Source organism: Pelodiscus sinensis, chromosome 19 (genome assembly GCF_049634645.1).
Source record: "Pelodiscus sinensis isolate JC-2024 chromosome 19, ASM4963464v1, whole genome shotgun sequence".
Classification (NCBI taxonomy): Eukaryota; Metazoa; Chordata; order Testudines; family Trionychidae; genus Pelodiscus; species Pelodiscus sinensis.
Window position 1 is genome coordinate 14,783,975 of NC_134729.1, and position 15,864 is coordinate 14,799,838.

General features: G+C 62.6%; 1 protein-coding gene across 2 annotated transcripts in view; it reads right to left on the bottom strand.

Annotated features, from left to right (window-relative positions):
- OLFM2 (olfactomedin 2) overlaps window positions 1–15,864 on the bottom strand; it is a 70,893-nt gene that overhangs the window by 25,789 nt on the left and 29,240 nt on the right. For both annotated transcript variants that reach the window (XM_075902506.1, XM_075902505.1), the window contains exon 2: window positions 145–294. In XM_075902506.1, coding sequence (XP_075758621.1) covers window positions 145–294 — 150 coding nt within the window. The remainder of the gene's footprint in view (window positions 1–144; window positions 295–15,864) is intronic.

The following is a 15,864-nucleotide window of genomic DNA, read 5'->3' on the forward strand; positions in this document are numbered from 1 at the left end:
GCGGGCCCGGCTTACCTTTTCCACCAGCTGCCGGAGAGAGCCAGCGGGCCCGGCTTACCTTTTCCACCAGCTGCCGGAGAGAGCCAGCGGGCCCGGCTTACCTTTTCCACCAGCTGCCGGAGAGAGCCAGCGGGCCCGGCTTACCTTTTCCATCAGCTGCCGGAGCTGGCGGCTGCGCAGGTCGCGGGAGCAGGAGCCCTGCACGGGGATGACGGCCGTGCAGAGGCATTTGCCGTCAGGGGCCTGGGCCGAGGTGTACACTTGCCAGCCGTCGTCGGGGCTTTGGAAGAGTGTCTGCAACAGAGAGGGAGGGAGGGAGGGAGGGAGGACTCGTCAGCCTGGGCCCTGCCGTGGAACCGGGCCCCGCAGGACGCTGGCTAACCGCAAGGGGCTACTGGCAAGGACCTGGGGGTGTTGCACTCAGGGTCTGTGCCACGGCCCCGTGGGTTACCCCACATTCGCCGAGTGACCCCACCTGGCCGTGGGGAAGGGGCGTTACCCCAAGAGAAGCCGCAGACGCCTTGGGCAACCGGCTCCTGGCCCCTCGCCTGCTTCCCCAGCGCAGCGGGTTCCACCCAACACGGGCCAGGGGCAGCCCGGGCACCAGGCCAGAGTTGGGGCTCCGCTCCAGCAGCCCCCCGGGCAAGCCGGATTCTTCCCTGGCCCCTTTGCACCGGCGGGTTTTCCTGTGCCCTGCCCGCCCTTTCCGGGCGAGGGGCCAGGTGCAAATTCACCGATCGCGCCCAGCACCGGCACAGGCTGGCAAAGCGGCACCATCTGTCGTGATGGCACATTCCCCGCCTGGCAGACGCCCGTGCGACAGTTGTGGGCGTGGGGTGTCGGTGTAAATATTTATCCGTGCAAGTGCAGAGACCTCTAACGTGCGAACCCGCCCACGCTCCGTGCTGCAGGGCTGTGCGGGGGCAGGGGCAGGGCGAGCTGATTACCTACCAGGGTCACGCAGCGAGAGGGGCCCGAGCCAGGGAGAGCGCCAGGGCCCGGCCTTGCACGAGGGGCTTGGGGAGATGCAAAAGGTGCCTGAGTCCTGCCCCACCCCCTCCCTCCCGCCAGCCTGCAGGATGCCTGCAAAGCCGGGCCAGGGCCAGGGCCAGGGCCAGGGCCAGGGCCAGGGCCATGCATCCCGGAGCAGCAGCAGCTACATGGAGAAAGCTCCTTAAACAGCAGGATTCCAATTACAGATCGGCCACCCCCGACTGCCGCTGCTCGCTGGCCCCTGGGGCTCGTACTTGGCCCCGCCACTGGCAAACACCTGGCAGCTGCGCCTACCGGCGGGCTGCAGCTCCCCCGCACAACTCTCGCACGGCTCTACCGGCACCGGGGCAGGGAGCAGCTCCCCCGCACGGCTCTCACACGGCTCTACCGGCACCAGGGCAGGGAGCAGCTCCCCCGCACGGCTCTCACACGGCTCTACCGGCACCGGGGCAGGGAGCAGCTCCCCCGCACGGCTCTCGCACGGCTCTACCGGCACCGGGGCAGGGAGCAGCTCCTCCGCACAACTCTCGCACGGCTCTACCGGCACCGGGGCAGGGAGCAGCTCCTCCGCACAACTCTCGCACGGCTCTACCGGCACCGGGGCAGGGAGCAGCTCCCCCGCACGGCTCTCACACGGCTCTACCGGCACCGGGGCAGGGAGCAGCTCCCCCGCACGGCTCTCACACGGCTCTACCGGCACCGGGGCAGGGAGCAGCTCCCCCGCACGGCTCTCACACGGCTCTACCGGCACCGGGGCAGGGAGCAGCTCCCCCGCACGGCTCTCACACGGCTCTACCGGCACCGGGGCAGGGAGCAGCTCCCCCGCACGGCTCTCACACGGCTCTACCGGCACCGGGGCAGGGAGCAGCTCCTCCGCACAACTCTCGCACGGCTCTACCGGCACCGGGGCAGGGAGCAGCTCCTCCGCACAACTCTCGCACGGCTCTACCGGCACCGGGGCAGGGAGCGGCTCCCCCACACGACTCTTGCACGGCTCCCCCGGCCCCGGGGCAGGGAGTGGCTCCCCCACACGGCTCTCGCACGGCTCCCCCGGCACTGGGGCAGGGAGCGGCTCCCCCACACGACTCTTGCACGGCTCCCCCGGCACTGGGGCAGGGAGCAGCTCCCCCGGCACTGGGGCAGGGAGCGGCTCCCCCGCACGGCTCTTGCACGGCTCCCCCAGCACCAGGGCAGGGAGCGGCTCCCCCATATGGCTCCAGCGGCATCTGGGCAGAGAACAGCTCCCCCGGCTGAATACGAGCCATGGATCTGCCTGCACCCTGACGGCTCTGCTGCCCAAAGCCCCTGGAGCTGAACGAAGCCTTTCCCTGTGCCCAGAGCCCTGCCAACCCACAGCCAGGAAAAGCGTCGTGGCCCACGGAACCTGGCCTGTTGTGGGCTCTTAGGCTGGTCTGCACTACCCGGGGTTTCTCAGGCTCGAGGACCCGACCCCAAAGGGGGCTCCCAAGGCTGGACTGGGGGCTGCAATATTGCCACCCTCACTTCTGTGCTGCTGCCTGCGGAGCTGGGCGGCTGCTGGCTGCGAGCCCAGCTCTGAAGGCAGCACCCACCAGCAGCAGCGCAGAAGCCAGGATGGCCAAGCCGTGCCAGGCTGTCCCTACTTCTGTGCTGCCACGGACGGCAGCTCTGCCTCCAGACGGGGGTCCTGGACGGCAGCCGCCGCTCCCCAGCTGCCCGGCTCCGCAGGCAGCGCCTGCCACTAGCTGCAGCACAAAAATAAGGAAAGCGGCGGCCACAACCCCCCCCCACAATAACCACACAACGTGCCCCCCATAACCACACCCCCAATATCCATATAACCCCCCCAATAACCACACAATGCTCCCCAACAATCACACAACCTCCCCCAATAACCACACCCCCAATATCCATATAACCCCCCAATAACCACACAATGCTCCCCAATAATCACACAACCTCCCCCCAATAACCACACCCCCAATATCCATATAACCCCCCAATAACCACACAATGCTCCCCAACAATCACACAACCTCCCCCCAATAACCACACCCCCAATATCCATATAACCCCCCAATAACCACACAATGCTCCCCAATAATCACACAACCTCCCCCCAATAACCACACCCCCAATATCCATATAACCCCCCAATAACCACACAATGCTCCCCAATAATCACACAACCTCCCCCCAATAACCACACCCCCAATATCCATATAACCCCCCAATAACCACACAATGCTCCCCAACAATCACACAACCTCCCCCCAATAACCACACCCCCAATATCCATATAACCCCCCAATAACCACACAATGCTCCCCAATAATCACACAACATCCCCCAATAACCACACCCCCAATATCCATATAACCCCCCAATAACCACACAATGCTCCCCAACAATCACACAACCTCCCCCAATAACCACACCCCCAATATCCATATAACCCCCCAATAACCACACAATGCTCCCCAATAATCACACAACCTCCCCCAATAACCACACCCCCAATATCCATATAACCCCCCAATAACCACACAATGCTCCCCAATAATCACACAACATCCCCCAATAACCACACCCCCAATATCCATATAACCCCCCAATAACCACACAATGCTCCCCAATAATCACACAACCTCCCCCCAATAACCACACCCCCAATATCCATATAACCCCCCAATAACCACACAATGCTCCCCAACAATCACACAACCTCCCCCAATAACCACACCCCCAATATCCATATAACCCCCCAATAACCACACAATGCTCCCCAATAATCACACAACCTCCCCCAATAACCACACCCCCAATATCCATATAACCCTCCAATAACCACACAATGCTCCCCAATAATCACACAACATCCCCCAATAACCACACCCCCAATATCCATATAACCCCCCACAATAACCACAATGCTCCCCAATAATCACACAACATCCCCCAATAACCACACCCCCAATATCCATATAACTCCCCACAATAACCACACAACGTGCCCCCAATAACCACACCCCCAATATCCATATAACCCCCCACAATAACCACAATGCTCCCCAATAATCACACAACATCCCCCAATAACCACACCCCCAATATCCATATAACTCCCCACAATAACCACACATCGTGCCCCCAATAACCACACCCCCAATATCCATAACCCCCCACAATAATCACACAACATCCCCCAATAACCACACCCCCAATATCCATATAACTCCCCACAATAACCACACATCGTGCCCCCAATAACCACACCCCCAATATCCATATAACCCCCCCAATAACCACACAACGTGCCCCCAATAACCACACCCCCAATATCCATATAACCTCCCCAATAACCACACAACGTGCCCCCAATAACCACACCCCCAATATCCATACAACCCCCCCAATAGCCAAACAACCCCCTCACAATAACCACACAACAACCCCCCCCACACACACCTCCTTTTTGGGTCAGGACCCCTGCAATTACAGCCCTTGAAACGTCACATCGGACAAACCGAAATCACGACATTTGTGATTGCTAAGCCCCTAGGACAGTGGAACTGACCCATGGACGTGGATTTGGTCGGGTCCCGCCACTGCTCTTCTGCCAGCTGGCTCAGGGCTGGCAGCCAAGAGCTGGCCAATATTCCAGGAAGAATCCTGGGGAAGTTATGGCCTGGAATTAAGAACGCAAGAGCGGCCAGACGGGGTCAGAGCAAAGGTCCATCTGGCCCAGCGGCCAGGCTGCCCACAGTGGCCAGTGCCCCAGAGGGAGGGAACAGAGCAGGGAATCCTCCCCTGTTGCCCATTCCCAGCTTCTGGCAATCAGAGGCTAGGGACACTATCCCTGCCCAGCCTGGCTAGTAGCCTTTGAGGGACCTTACCTCCAGGAATCTATCTCGCTCTTTTTGAACCCTGTCATAGTCCTGGCCCTCACAACATCCTCCGGCAAGGAGTTCCACAGGTTGACTGCGCTGTGTGATGGAATACTGCCTTTTCCTTGTATTAAACCTGCTCCCTATTAATTTCATTGGCTGACCCCTAGTGCTCATGTTATGAGAACGAGTAAATAACTTTTCCTTATTCACTTTCTCCACCCCAGCTATGAGTTTACAGACCTCTGTCATATCCCCCCTTAGTCGTCTCTTTTCTTAGCTGAAAAGTCCCGGTCTTTTAAATCTCTCTCCATATAGGACCCCTTACAGACCCCTCAGCATTTTGTTGCCCTTTTCTGAATTTTTTCCAGTGCCAAGAGATCTTTTTTGAGAGGAGGAGACCACATCTGTCTGCAGTATTCAAGCTGCGGGTGTGCCATGGACTTACACAGAGGCAGGAAGCTAGTCTCTGTCTTATTCTCTATCCCTTTCCCAATGATTCTAGCATTCAGGTTGCTTTATGCCTACCGCTGCACACGGAGTGGATGTTTTCAGAGAACTATCCCCAATGACTCTGAGGTCTCTTTCTTTAGTGATAACAGCTCATTTAGTCCTCATCAGTAGATATTTATAGTTGGGGGGATGTTTTCCATTGTGCAGTACTTTGCATTTATCAGCATTGAATTTCATCTGCCATTTTGTTGCGAGATCCCTTTGTAGCTCTTCACAGTCTGCCTGGGATTTAACTTTTCAAGTAATTTTGTATCATCTGCAAATGTTGCCACCTCACTGTTTACTTCGTTCTCCAGATCTTTTATGAATGTGCTGAATAGGATGGGTCCCAGTATGGTCCTTTGGGGTCTCCACTAGTTACCTCTCTCGAGGCTGAAAACTGACCATTTATTCCTACCCTTTGTTTCCTGTCCTTTAAGCAGTTATCAGCCTCATTCCACGAGGAGTACCGGTACTTGGAATTAGGATCTCTAATTCGAACTCCCTACTCTGTGCCGCATGTAGCCGCGGGCACGGAGTTCGGACTAAGGGGGATTTAAAAATGGCGGCGCCTGGGAACATGCAAATGAAGCCCGGGATATTTAAATTCCAGGCTTCATTTGCAACTCTGGTTGCCCTAATTACCCTACCTAGCTGGAACTAATGAGCTAGTGTAGATATACCCGAGCAGATTAGTAAGGCCTGATTTCCCTTTACAGAACCCATGTCGACTTTTCCCCAACAAATTACGTTCATCTCTGTCTGACAATTCTGTTCTTGACAGTCGTTTTAACCAGACTGCTCAATGCTGAAGTTGGTCTTTGTGACGGATCAGGTGGGGTCTGGGCACAGCCGAGGGCGTCCGCTCAGGGCGAATTACTCACACTCGGGGCTCCGTACAGCCCCAGACTGGAGACCTTCCCAAACAGGCCACACACCAGTCCCACCGAGCGCTCCAGCTGCCTGCCTGGCCAGCCAGAAGCCTCATGAACAAACCCCTCTGACACCTCAGCTCTCCCTGTGCCCCAATCAGCCCTGGCCTAACACACAGGTGAGGGGCTATAGAACCCGACCTCACCTTCCCCGAACGGGTTCTCTGGTCCCAAGAAACCAGCCACAGGTCCCAGTCAATTTACACTCTGGACCTTACCCACAAACCACGCTGAGCCAATCCGTTACAACCTAACATCTAAAGGTTTATTATTAAAAGAAAGAAAAGCCTGAGAGTGAGCTTGTTAAAGGCTCATACATGACACGCATCGAATCACCAAGTCTCAATACAGGCTCTAGCAGAGATGTTATAGCTGCTGGCTTAAAAGTCTCTGGTTACATCCTATGTCAGGATGGGTCCAGGGTTCTTTCTGGCTCGTGGTTCCCTGCAAGGCTGCCTCTGGGATCAAGAGCTGAGCAGAAGACAAGATGGAGGGTGCCACATGGCCCTTATATCCCTCCTGGTCACACGGCCCATTGACCTCTCCTTGTGTCCCAAGTCAGTCCCTTCCTGAGGTGCGTTTTGGCACCTGGAGATCCATTGTCCCCTTGCTAACTAGCATAGCCACCAGCTGAGCTTTCCTTGCCTATTGCTCGGCCACAGACAGAGAATTTTCCAGCCTCCACAGAGTCCATGTTTCTAACTCCACACACAGACATTATACAAGTACACAAATAGCACACCCAGAATCAGGAGAACAGCAGCTTTCATGGGACCCCTCACATGGCCCCTTTGTACAGACTTTTGGGGCAAACACCCCCAGGGGTGCAGCAGTGACCTGGCTGCTCCCTTAACATCCAGTAACGTGACAGTCGGAGTGGCCTGTAATGGCCAGGGTCACCTCTAGAGCCCTTTTGAAAGACTGGCATCACATTAGCTACCTGCCAGGCCTTTGATACGAAGCTGGTTGAAAGGCAGGTTACAAGCCATTAGGAGCTCTGCAATTCCCCATTTGAGTTCTTCCAGGACTTTGGGTGATGCCGTCTGGCCCCGGTGACTTGCTACCGTAAGTATCAGTTTGTGCCAAAACCTCCTCCAATGACGCCTCAATCGGGACAAGTCCTCAGATTTGTCACCTAAAAAATGGGCTTCGCTCTGACCTGCTGCTCCAGGCACATGCTGACCTCTGACCCCAGCTGGGGGGGGGCTTCCACCGAGTGCAGGTTACCCCACTGAACTTCATGCCCTTTCCTTGCCGGCAGCAGAGCCCAGACTGCGCTGAGCCCCTCGGCTGAACCTCTGCTCCCCGCATCTCTAGGCTCCTCCTCCTTGTTCTGGGCTCCCGGCCACCCTGGGACATTTCCTCAGCTGTCAGCAGCCCACGGCTACTCCCCGTGGCCGCTTGTGGGCAGAGATGTGAGAGCCCCTTCCTCCCCGCCTGCCTGATTTGGTCAGCCACAAGCCGCCTCTCTGCACTGAGCCACGGAACAATTCCTGGGTAATTCAAATCACCAGCTGCTGCTGCACGGGGCCAGGCAGCGAGAACTGCCCCGTTCCCTGCACCGCGCTGGGCGCTGCTTGCCCTGCACACGGCAGCGTTACCCACGTTCATCAGAGCGACAAGACGGGGCCAGACCAACGGCCCATCCAGCCCAGCGTCCTGGCTGCCACAGGGAATCCTCAGCTGATCCCTTCCTCCCCTGTCACCCACCTGCAGAGAGAAAGAGGCCAGGGACACCGTTCCTACCCATCCTGGCCAGTAGCCACTGATGGGCCTAACCTCCATGAATCTAGCTAGCTCTTTTCTGAACCCTGGTAAAGTCCTGGCCTTTCCCACATCCTCTGGCGAGGAGTTCCACAGGTTTTGCACTGAGAGAAGAAAAACTTCCTTTGGTTTGTTTTCAACCTGCTGCCTGTTCATTTCATTTGGTTCTTATATTGTGGGAATAAGTAAAGAACTTTTCCTTAGTCACTTTTTCCATACCAGTCATGATTGCATAGACCTCTCTCATATCCCCCTTTGTCTCCTTTCTAAGCTGAAAAGCCCAAGTCTTCTTAATCTCTCTCCACATGGCGCCCACTCCTACCCCCGCATCAGGTCTCTTGCCCTTTTCTGAAACTTTTCCAACGCCAAGATCTTTTCTGAGATGAGGCGACCACGTCTGGACGCAGGATTCGCGTCGTGGGCGTCCCATGGGTTTATACAGAGGCGGTAAGATATTCTCTGTCTTATTCCAGCCCTTCCCTAAGGACTCCTAGCATTGTTGGCTCGTCTGACGGCCACTGCCCACGGACTGGACGTTTTCAGAGAACTATCCACAATGGCTCCAAGATCTCGCTCTTTCCAAATTGGTCCCCATCCTATTTCGCGTGGGAAGGGACTGGCCGGGCGCGGCGCAGGCTCTCCAAGCGCCAGCCCCGGGGATAGAAATCAGCAGGCAAGGAGGGGAGGGGAACCCTCTTGGAACAGCCAGAGAATTCCCACCGCCATGCCCTGCGCAGGGGCTAGCTCAGCCCTGCCTCCGCCGCCGGACCTGGCTGGAAATCAGCCCCGCACCCCCGCCAAGCAATGCTGGGACGAGCACCAATGGGATTCGACCCTGGGCTGAGCCAGCGCCACGCAATCAGCTCTCCTGCCCTCTGCTGCAGCACGGCCGGGCGGCGCACGGGCCAGGCGCTGGGCTGGGGTGCAGGAGACCCGGGTCCCCTCTGCACTGTGAACCTCAGGGCCAGGGCCATCGCTCCCCCGGCCGCACAGCGCCCAGCCTGATGGGGCCCCAGTCTCGGCCGCAGCCCAGGGTTCGAGGTGCCCTCACCAGCTAGCGATGGGCACGGCGCGAGCGGGGCTTTGACGGCAGCCCTGTCTGCCCCACCCCCGGCCGGGCGCGGCAGCAGGAACAAGCCAAGGGGTTTGCTTGTTCTCTGCGCCTGGACCGCCAGGGCTGGGCCCGGCCCCAGAATACGGGAGAGAGATTCCAACCCAGGGGAGCCGTTCTGTTTCCCACCCACCCGGCCCGTCTCTCGCCCGGGCGCCTCCCGGCTGGCTCCTGATGGCTCTGCAGTGTCACGTTGGATTGTGAGGGGAGCAGCCGGGTCACTGCTGCACCCATGGGGGGTGTTCGCCCCAAAAGTGGTACAAAGGGGCCATGGGAGGGGTCAAACAAAAGCTACTTTCTTCTGATTCTGTATCCGCTCTTCATAGATCTGTGTAATGTGTGTGGTTAGGGATCTGTATGGAGACTGGAAGTCTCTCTAAATGTGCTCGAGAATTGGGCAGAGCCCGGCCTATGGACATGCTAATCAGCGAGGCCCTGTGGGACAATGGCTCTCAATGGGCCAAGGACACACCTAAGGAATGAGGGCGGACACCTGAGGGCTGCCAGCAGGGAACACAGGGATAGGCCGCTGGCCAGGTGACCTGCTGCAGCCAAGAAGAGACCAGGAAGGAGGGATAAAGAGGCCATGTGGTCGACTCCATCTCGGTCCTCAGCTCAGCACTTCATCCCAGAGGCAGCACTGCAGGGATCGAAGAGCCGGAAAGACCTGTGAACCCATCCTGATCTAGGTTGTGCAACAAGGACTTTTAAACCAGCAGCTGTAACATCTCTGCTAGAGCCTGCATCGAGGACTGGGAGATTCGGTGCATGTAATGTAGGATCCTTTAACAACCTTACTCTCAGGCTTTGCTTTATTGTGATAATAAACCTTTACACGGTAGATGCTAAAGGATTGGCTCAGCGTGATTAGTGGGTAGGGTCCAGGGATCTGTGGCTGGTTTCTTTGAACCGGACAGAACTTGTTCGGGGTAGGTGAGATTGGGTTCTAAGACCGCTCACCTGTGTATGAGGCCCGGGGCCATCTGGGGCACAGATATTGCTGGAGTATCAGAGGGGTTTTGCTCGTGAGGCTTCAGGCAGGCAGCTGAAGCGCTCTGTGGGACTGGTTTGTGGCTTGTTTGGAGAGGTCACCAGTCTGGGGGCTGTAAGGAGCCCCGAATTTGAGCAATTCGCCCTGAGCGGATGCCCTCAGCTGTGCCCAGAACCGGCCCGGTCCGTCACACGGAGTCAGGCGCCGTATTGGGCAGCTCTGCTGGGCTGGGCATTGGCTCCCTTCACCCAGAGCAGGGGCAGCTGTGGGACCAGGGCCCACCCCGCACAGACACCGACCCCCCGTGGACGTGCCCACTTCAGTTCCAAGCAGGCCTCTTGGCCAGGGCCCGGCCAGCACCCACACTGCTGGGCCAACGCCATGGCTGGCAACGGAAGAGCCGTTCCGGGACACCGGCTGAGGGCTTGGGGGGCTCTACCCCCGAAGTCAGACCCGAGGGCTAGGCACAGAGCGCTTCACTGCAGCCCAGCCAGCAGGCAGGGCAAGGAGGGTCATTACGGTCCATCGAGGTGCACAAGATGGCCCCCGGCACAGCCAGGCCCTGCCGCCCACAGGCAGGAAGAAAGGGTGGGAAAGCAGAGGGCGAATGAGCCGTGTCCCCCAGGGGTGTGACCTGCCACGGCCCCACTCCCCCCACCCACCCGCCAGCGAGGGGGCAGCCCTCGCAGCGGACACAGCAGCTCAAGGCAGACGCCAGAGCTCCAAGGGGCTCTCTCAACCCCAGGGCAGCTGGAGTCGCCCTGAGAGGGGCAGGCTGATGCGCACGGCAGAGCACGCGCACAGAAGGGTGGGGTGCAGAGCAGCGCAACCCACCAGGGAGCCGTGGGGAGGTCTCTGGAAGCACCTGCCCCGCGTGCAGCGGCACGCCAACGAGCTGAGAGAATACTGGGACGCGTTAGCTAAGGGGCCAGACGAGCCTACAGCCGCCCCGAAATCCACGGGCAGCCACAGACTGAACCCTGCTTGGCCCATCCCCCAACGCAGCGACCGGGAGAGGAAAAGGCTCCGGAACGGGGGCAGAAACGACGAGGGGCGGGAACGGGTCCTGCAGGTGGAGCGACCGGGACAGTTCAGCTGCCCACGGGGGGCCAGGCCAGAGTGGGAACCTTGGGTCAGGAGGCGCCAGTTACCCCTTCTCAATGCGGGGACTAGGAGTCGCTCCAGGAAACACAAAGGCAGCAGAAAAGTATCCCCTCACCGGCAGCCTGTGGAACTCCCGGCCACTGGACGGCGCGAGCCAAAACTCCCCCAGGGCTCAGGACAGAGCCAGGTCAGCACGTGGAGAACAGGCCCCTCCATGGGGCCAAGGGGGTGGGGACCCAGCCCCACGTTCTGCGCGTCCCTCGCCTCTGCCAGAAGCTGGGAAAGGCGACTCAGGGTTTGCCTCCCTCCATGTGCCTGGCCCGGCCACTGTGGGCAGCCAGGACACGGGGCGAGATGGGCCTTGGGTTTGGCCCTCTGTGGGGAAGGGGGGAGTTTGGGGGGCTCAAAGGGGGGGTGCTGCACACAGGGGGGTCGGTGCCCAGCAGTTACTGGTTCAATGTGACAAGGGGGGGGGGTTGTGGTTTCAGGGAACAGCCCAGAGTTGGAGCCGGGGTGTCTGGGCCCTGGTGCCCCCCCCCCCCTGCTCAGAGGACACGGCTGGTTCTGGCCAGACACAGACAAGGGGCTGCAGGGGGGACCCCGGCAACCGGCCCAGCTGACCCCAGCGAGGGGGGAACATTGGACGGGGAGGGGGCGAGAGGAGGGGCCGGGCGACCCTCTTACCTGGGGAGAAGACACTGGGGGGGAGGGGCTGTTGGGGGGGTGTTGGAGGCTCTGCCGGGAGACGGGGGCTGTTTTGGGGGGCAGGGCAGGCAGGACTCAGCTGGCTGCAGGGGGGCTGACGTGGGGCTGGGGGGGGGCCCAGGTCGACCGGCCTGAGGGTCCGTTGCTGCTCAAAGCTCCATAACCCTCCTGCTTGGTGCTGGCTGGGAGTCGCTCTGGCTGGGGAGCAGGGGGGCGCTAGGCCCTCTGGGAGGGGAGGCCCCGGGGGCCGGGGGAGGGGACCCTGAGGGGCTCACAGCAGAGGCAGGCGGCTGGAGGCCCTGAGAGGCGCCGTCCCGGAGGCGGAGGGGGGCCCCCTGAGAGAGGGTCACTGCACTGGAGCGTACTCCCCGGGAAGGGGCTGTCTCACTGGGGGGGAGGGGCCCAGGAGCCGAGGGGCCACGTGTGGGCACCACCTGTGAGCCGTGACACCCTCCTCGTGTTCTTAGGTGGAGCCCAGATGTATCCCCCCCACGTAGCCCACTAGGCCTCACTCCCCTCCCAGAGCCCAGGCAGAGTCCGACGGGGTCTCCCCTCCTATGCAGAGCGAGTGGCAAAGAAAAGCCCCGGAAAACGTTAAAGCTAACGATGTCCTTAAGCGACTTGCCACGGCGCCTCGCAGGCCAGCGGAGCCGAGGGGCTCATCTTCCCTTCGTTTCCTTTCTGCATAGCAGAAATAGACACAGGGCCCGGCCGGCTACCAAGGCTAATCATCGACCAAAGCGCTAGAGCTCTGGCGCCTGCGTAGCCCCTGGAATCTCCTCCCAAATCGGGCGCCCGACCGCGACACGGAGCTGGACAGGACCGGCCCCGAGACAAGCGGCTGCAAACCAAACCGGCCCGGCTGCGTTACTCCTCCTTCCCGCCCTTGCAGGGATAACGCCCCCGGTCGCTCGCGGCCTCGTCCCTGCGCTGTCTCGCCGGGCGCCGGCGCATCGCTGGGCGCCGGCGCGTTTCCGGCCCCACGACGTTCACCTGCTCCCGTGACAGGTGGGTTAATCTGACCTGCGACCATCAGACGCACTTGTCAGGAAAGCCAGCGGCGTGCTGCCTGTCCAGTCCTCGCACTGACACGCGCCGCCGGGCCCCCGAGGGACGCGCCGCCGCCGGGCCCCCGAGAGACGCGCCGCCGCCGGGCCCCCGAGGGACGCGCCGCCGCCGGGCCCCCGAGGGACGTGCCACCGCCGGGCCCCCGAGGGACGTGCCGCAACCTCTCTGATGGACGCGCCGCCGGGCCCCCGAGGGACGCGCCGCCGGGCCCCCGAGGGACGTGCCGCCACCTCTCTGATGGACGCGCCACCGGGCCCCCGAGGGACGTGCCGCCGCCTCTCTGAGGGACACGCCGCAAGGCCCCCGAGGGACGTGCCGCCGCCTCTCTGAGGGACGCGCCGCAAGGCCCCCGAGGGACGTGCCGCCGCCTCTCTGAGGGACGCGCCGCCGGGCCCCCGAGGGACGCGCCGCCGCCTCTCTGAGGGACGCGCCGCCGGGCCCCCGAGGGACGCGCCGCCGCCTCTCTGAAGGACGCGCCGCCGGGCCCCCGAGGGACGCGCCGCCGGGCCCCCGAGGGACGCGCCGCCGCCTCTCTGAGGGACGCGCCGCCGGGCCCCCGAGGGACGCGCCGCCGCCTCTCTGAGGGACGCGCCGCCAGGCCCCCGAGGGACGTGCCGCCACCTCTCTGAGGGACGCGCCGCCGGGCCCCCGAGGGACGTGCCGCCACCTCTCTGAGGGACGCGCCGCCCGGCCCCCGAGGGACGTGCCGCCACCTCTCTGACGGACGCGCCGCCGGGCCCCCGAGGGACGCGCCGCCACCTCTCTGAGGGACGCGCCGCCGGGCCCCCGAGGGACGCGCCGCCACCTCTCTGACGGACGCGCCGCCGGGCCCCCGAGGGACGCGCCGCCACCTCTCTGAGGGACGCGCCGCCGGGCCCCCGAGGGACGCGCCGCCACCTCTCTGACGGACGCGCCGCCGGGCCCCCGAGGGACGTGCCGCCACCTCTCTGACAGACGCGCCGCCGGGCCCCCGAGGGACGCGCCGCCACCTCTCTGACAGACGCGCCGCCGGGCCCCCGAGGGACGTGCCGCCACCTCTCTGACAGACGCGCCGCCGGGCCCCCGAGGGACGTGCCGCCACCTCTCTGAGGGACGCGCCACCGGGCCCCCGAGGGACGTGCCGCCATCTCTCTGAAGGACGCGCCACAGCTGGGCCCCCGAGGGACGCGCCGCCACCTCTCTGACGGACGCGCTGCCGGGCCCCCGAGGGACGTGCCGCCACCTCTCTGAGGGACGCGCCGCCGGGCCCCCGAGGGACGCGCCGCCACCTCTCTGACAGACGCGCCGCCGGGCCCCCGAGGGACGCGCCTCCACCTCTCTGACAGACGCGCCGCCGGGCCCCCGAGGTACGTGCCGCCACCTCTCTGAGGGACGCGCTGCCGGGCCCCCGAGGGACGTGCCGCCACCTCTCTGACAGACGCGCCGCCGGGCCCCCGAGGGACGTGCCGCCACCTCTCTGAGGGACGCGCCGCCGGGCCCCCGAGGGACGCGCCGCCGCCTCTCTGACAGACGCGCCACCGGGCCTCGTGGGAGGCTGGAGCCCCGACGGCAAACAGGGGCCGTCGCCCTCACTCCCCGGTGCCGGGCGATGCTCACGGAGCGCGGCAGGTGGCCCCACTGCTCCTGAGCCCCGGGTGTGTGCTTTGCACCTGCCCTAGGGACGCTGGGGGGACCCGGCCTGGCCGATGCGGGTTACCCACCCAGCCAACCGGCCACCGAGGGCTGAGAGCAGAACCCAGCAGGCAGCACCGAGTCCAGGCCTCACCCTGCTCTAGCCACTAGATCCCACTGCCCTGGAGCTGGCCCTGCCCAGCCAGAGGGGCCACGGTGCCATCTCCATCACAGCTCTGGGCCAGGTCCCCGTGTGACCCTGGCTGAGTCCCAGAGGCCGGGCTGGAGTGGGACGTGGCGGGGGCTGAGCTCTCTCGTGGTCCCTGCATGCACCCGGGTGGCTTTGTTGTGCTGTGAGAGATTCTACTGCCCTGAGCTGTTCTGCAGTGGTGCCGTGTGCCTGCCTCAGTTTCCCCAGGCACTGCAGCGCTGTCTGCATGAGGAGGGGGAGGCCGGGCAGGACTCACTGGGGCAGGATGGTCAGTCGCTCACGTCCTGAGGCGCAGGTGACAGGAGATGCACCCTGGGCCTGGAAGCAGGACAAAGTAGGAGGAGGGGCTGCCGGGGGGCTGGGAGCAGCGGCCGTGTTAGTTTCTCAGCTGGCTGGGGGAGAAGGGAGCCTCGCTGCTTGGGGGGGGGCCCTCCCCAAGATGGAGCCTCGCTGCTTGGGGGGGGCCCTCCCCAAGATGGAGCCTCGCTGCTTGGGGGGGGCCCTCCCCAAGATGGAGCCTCGCTGCTTGGGGGGGGGCCCTCCCCAAGATGGAGCCTCGCTGCTTGTGGGGGGCCCCTCCCCAAGATGGAGCCTCGCTGCTTGTGGGGGGCCCCTCCCCAAGATGGAGCCTCGCTGCTTGGGGGGGCCCCTCCCCAAGATGGAGCCTCGCTGCTTGGGGGGGGGCCCCTCCCCAAGATGGAGCCTCGCTGCTTGGGGGGGCCCCTCCCCAAGATGGAGCCTCACTGCTTGGGGGGGGCCCTCCCCAAGATGGAGCCTCACTGCTTGGGGGGCCCCCCTCCCCAAGATGGAGCCTCGCTGCTTGGGGGGCCCCCCTCCCCAAGATGGAGCCTCGCTGCTTGGGGGGGGCCCTCCCCAAGATGGAGCCTCACTGCTTGGGGGGCCCCCCTCCCCAAGATGGAGCCTCGCTGCTTGGGGGGCCCCCCTCCCCAAGATGGAGCCTCGCTGCTTGGGGGGGGGCCCCTTCCCAAGATGGAGCCTCGCTGCTTGGGGGGGGG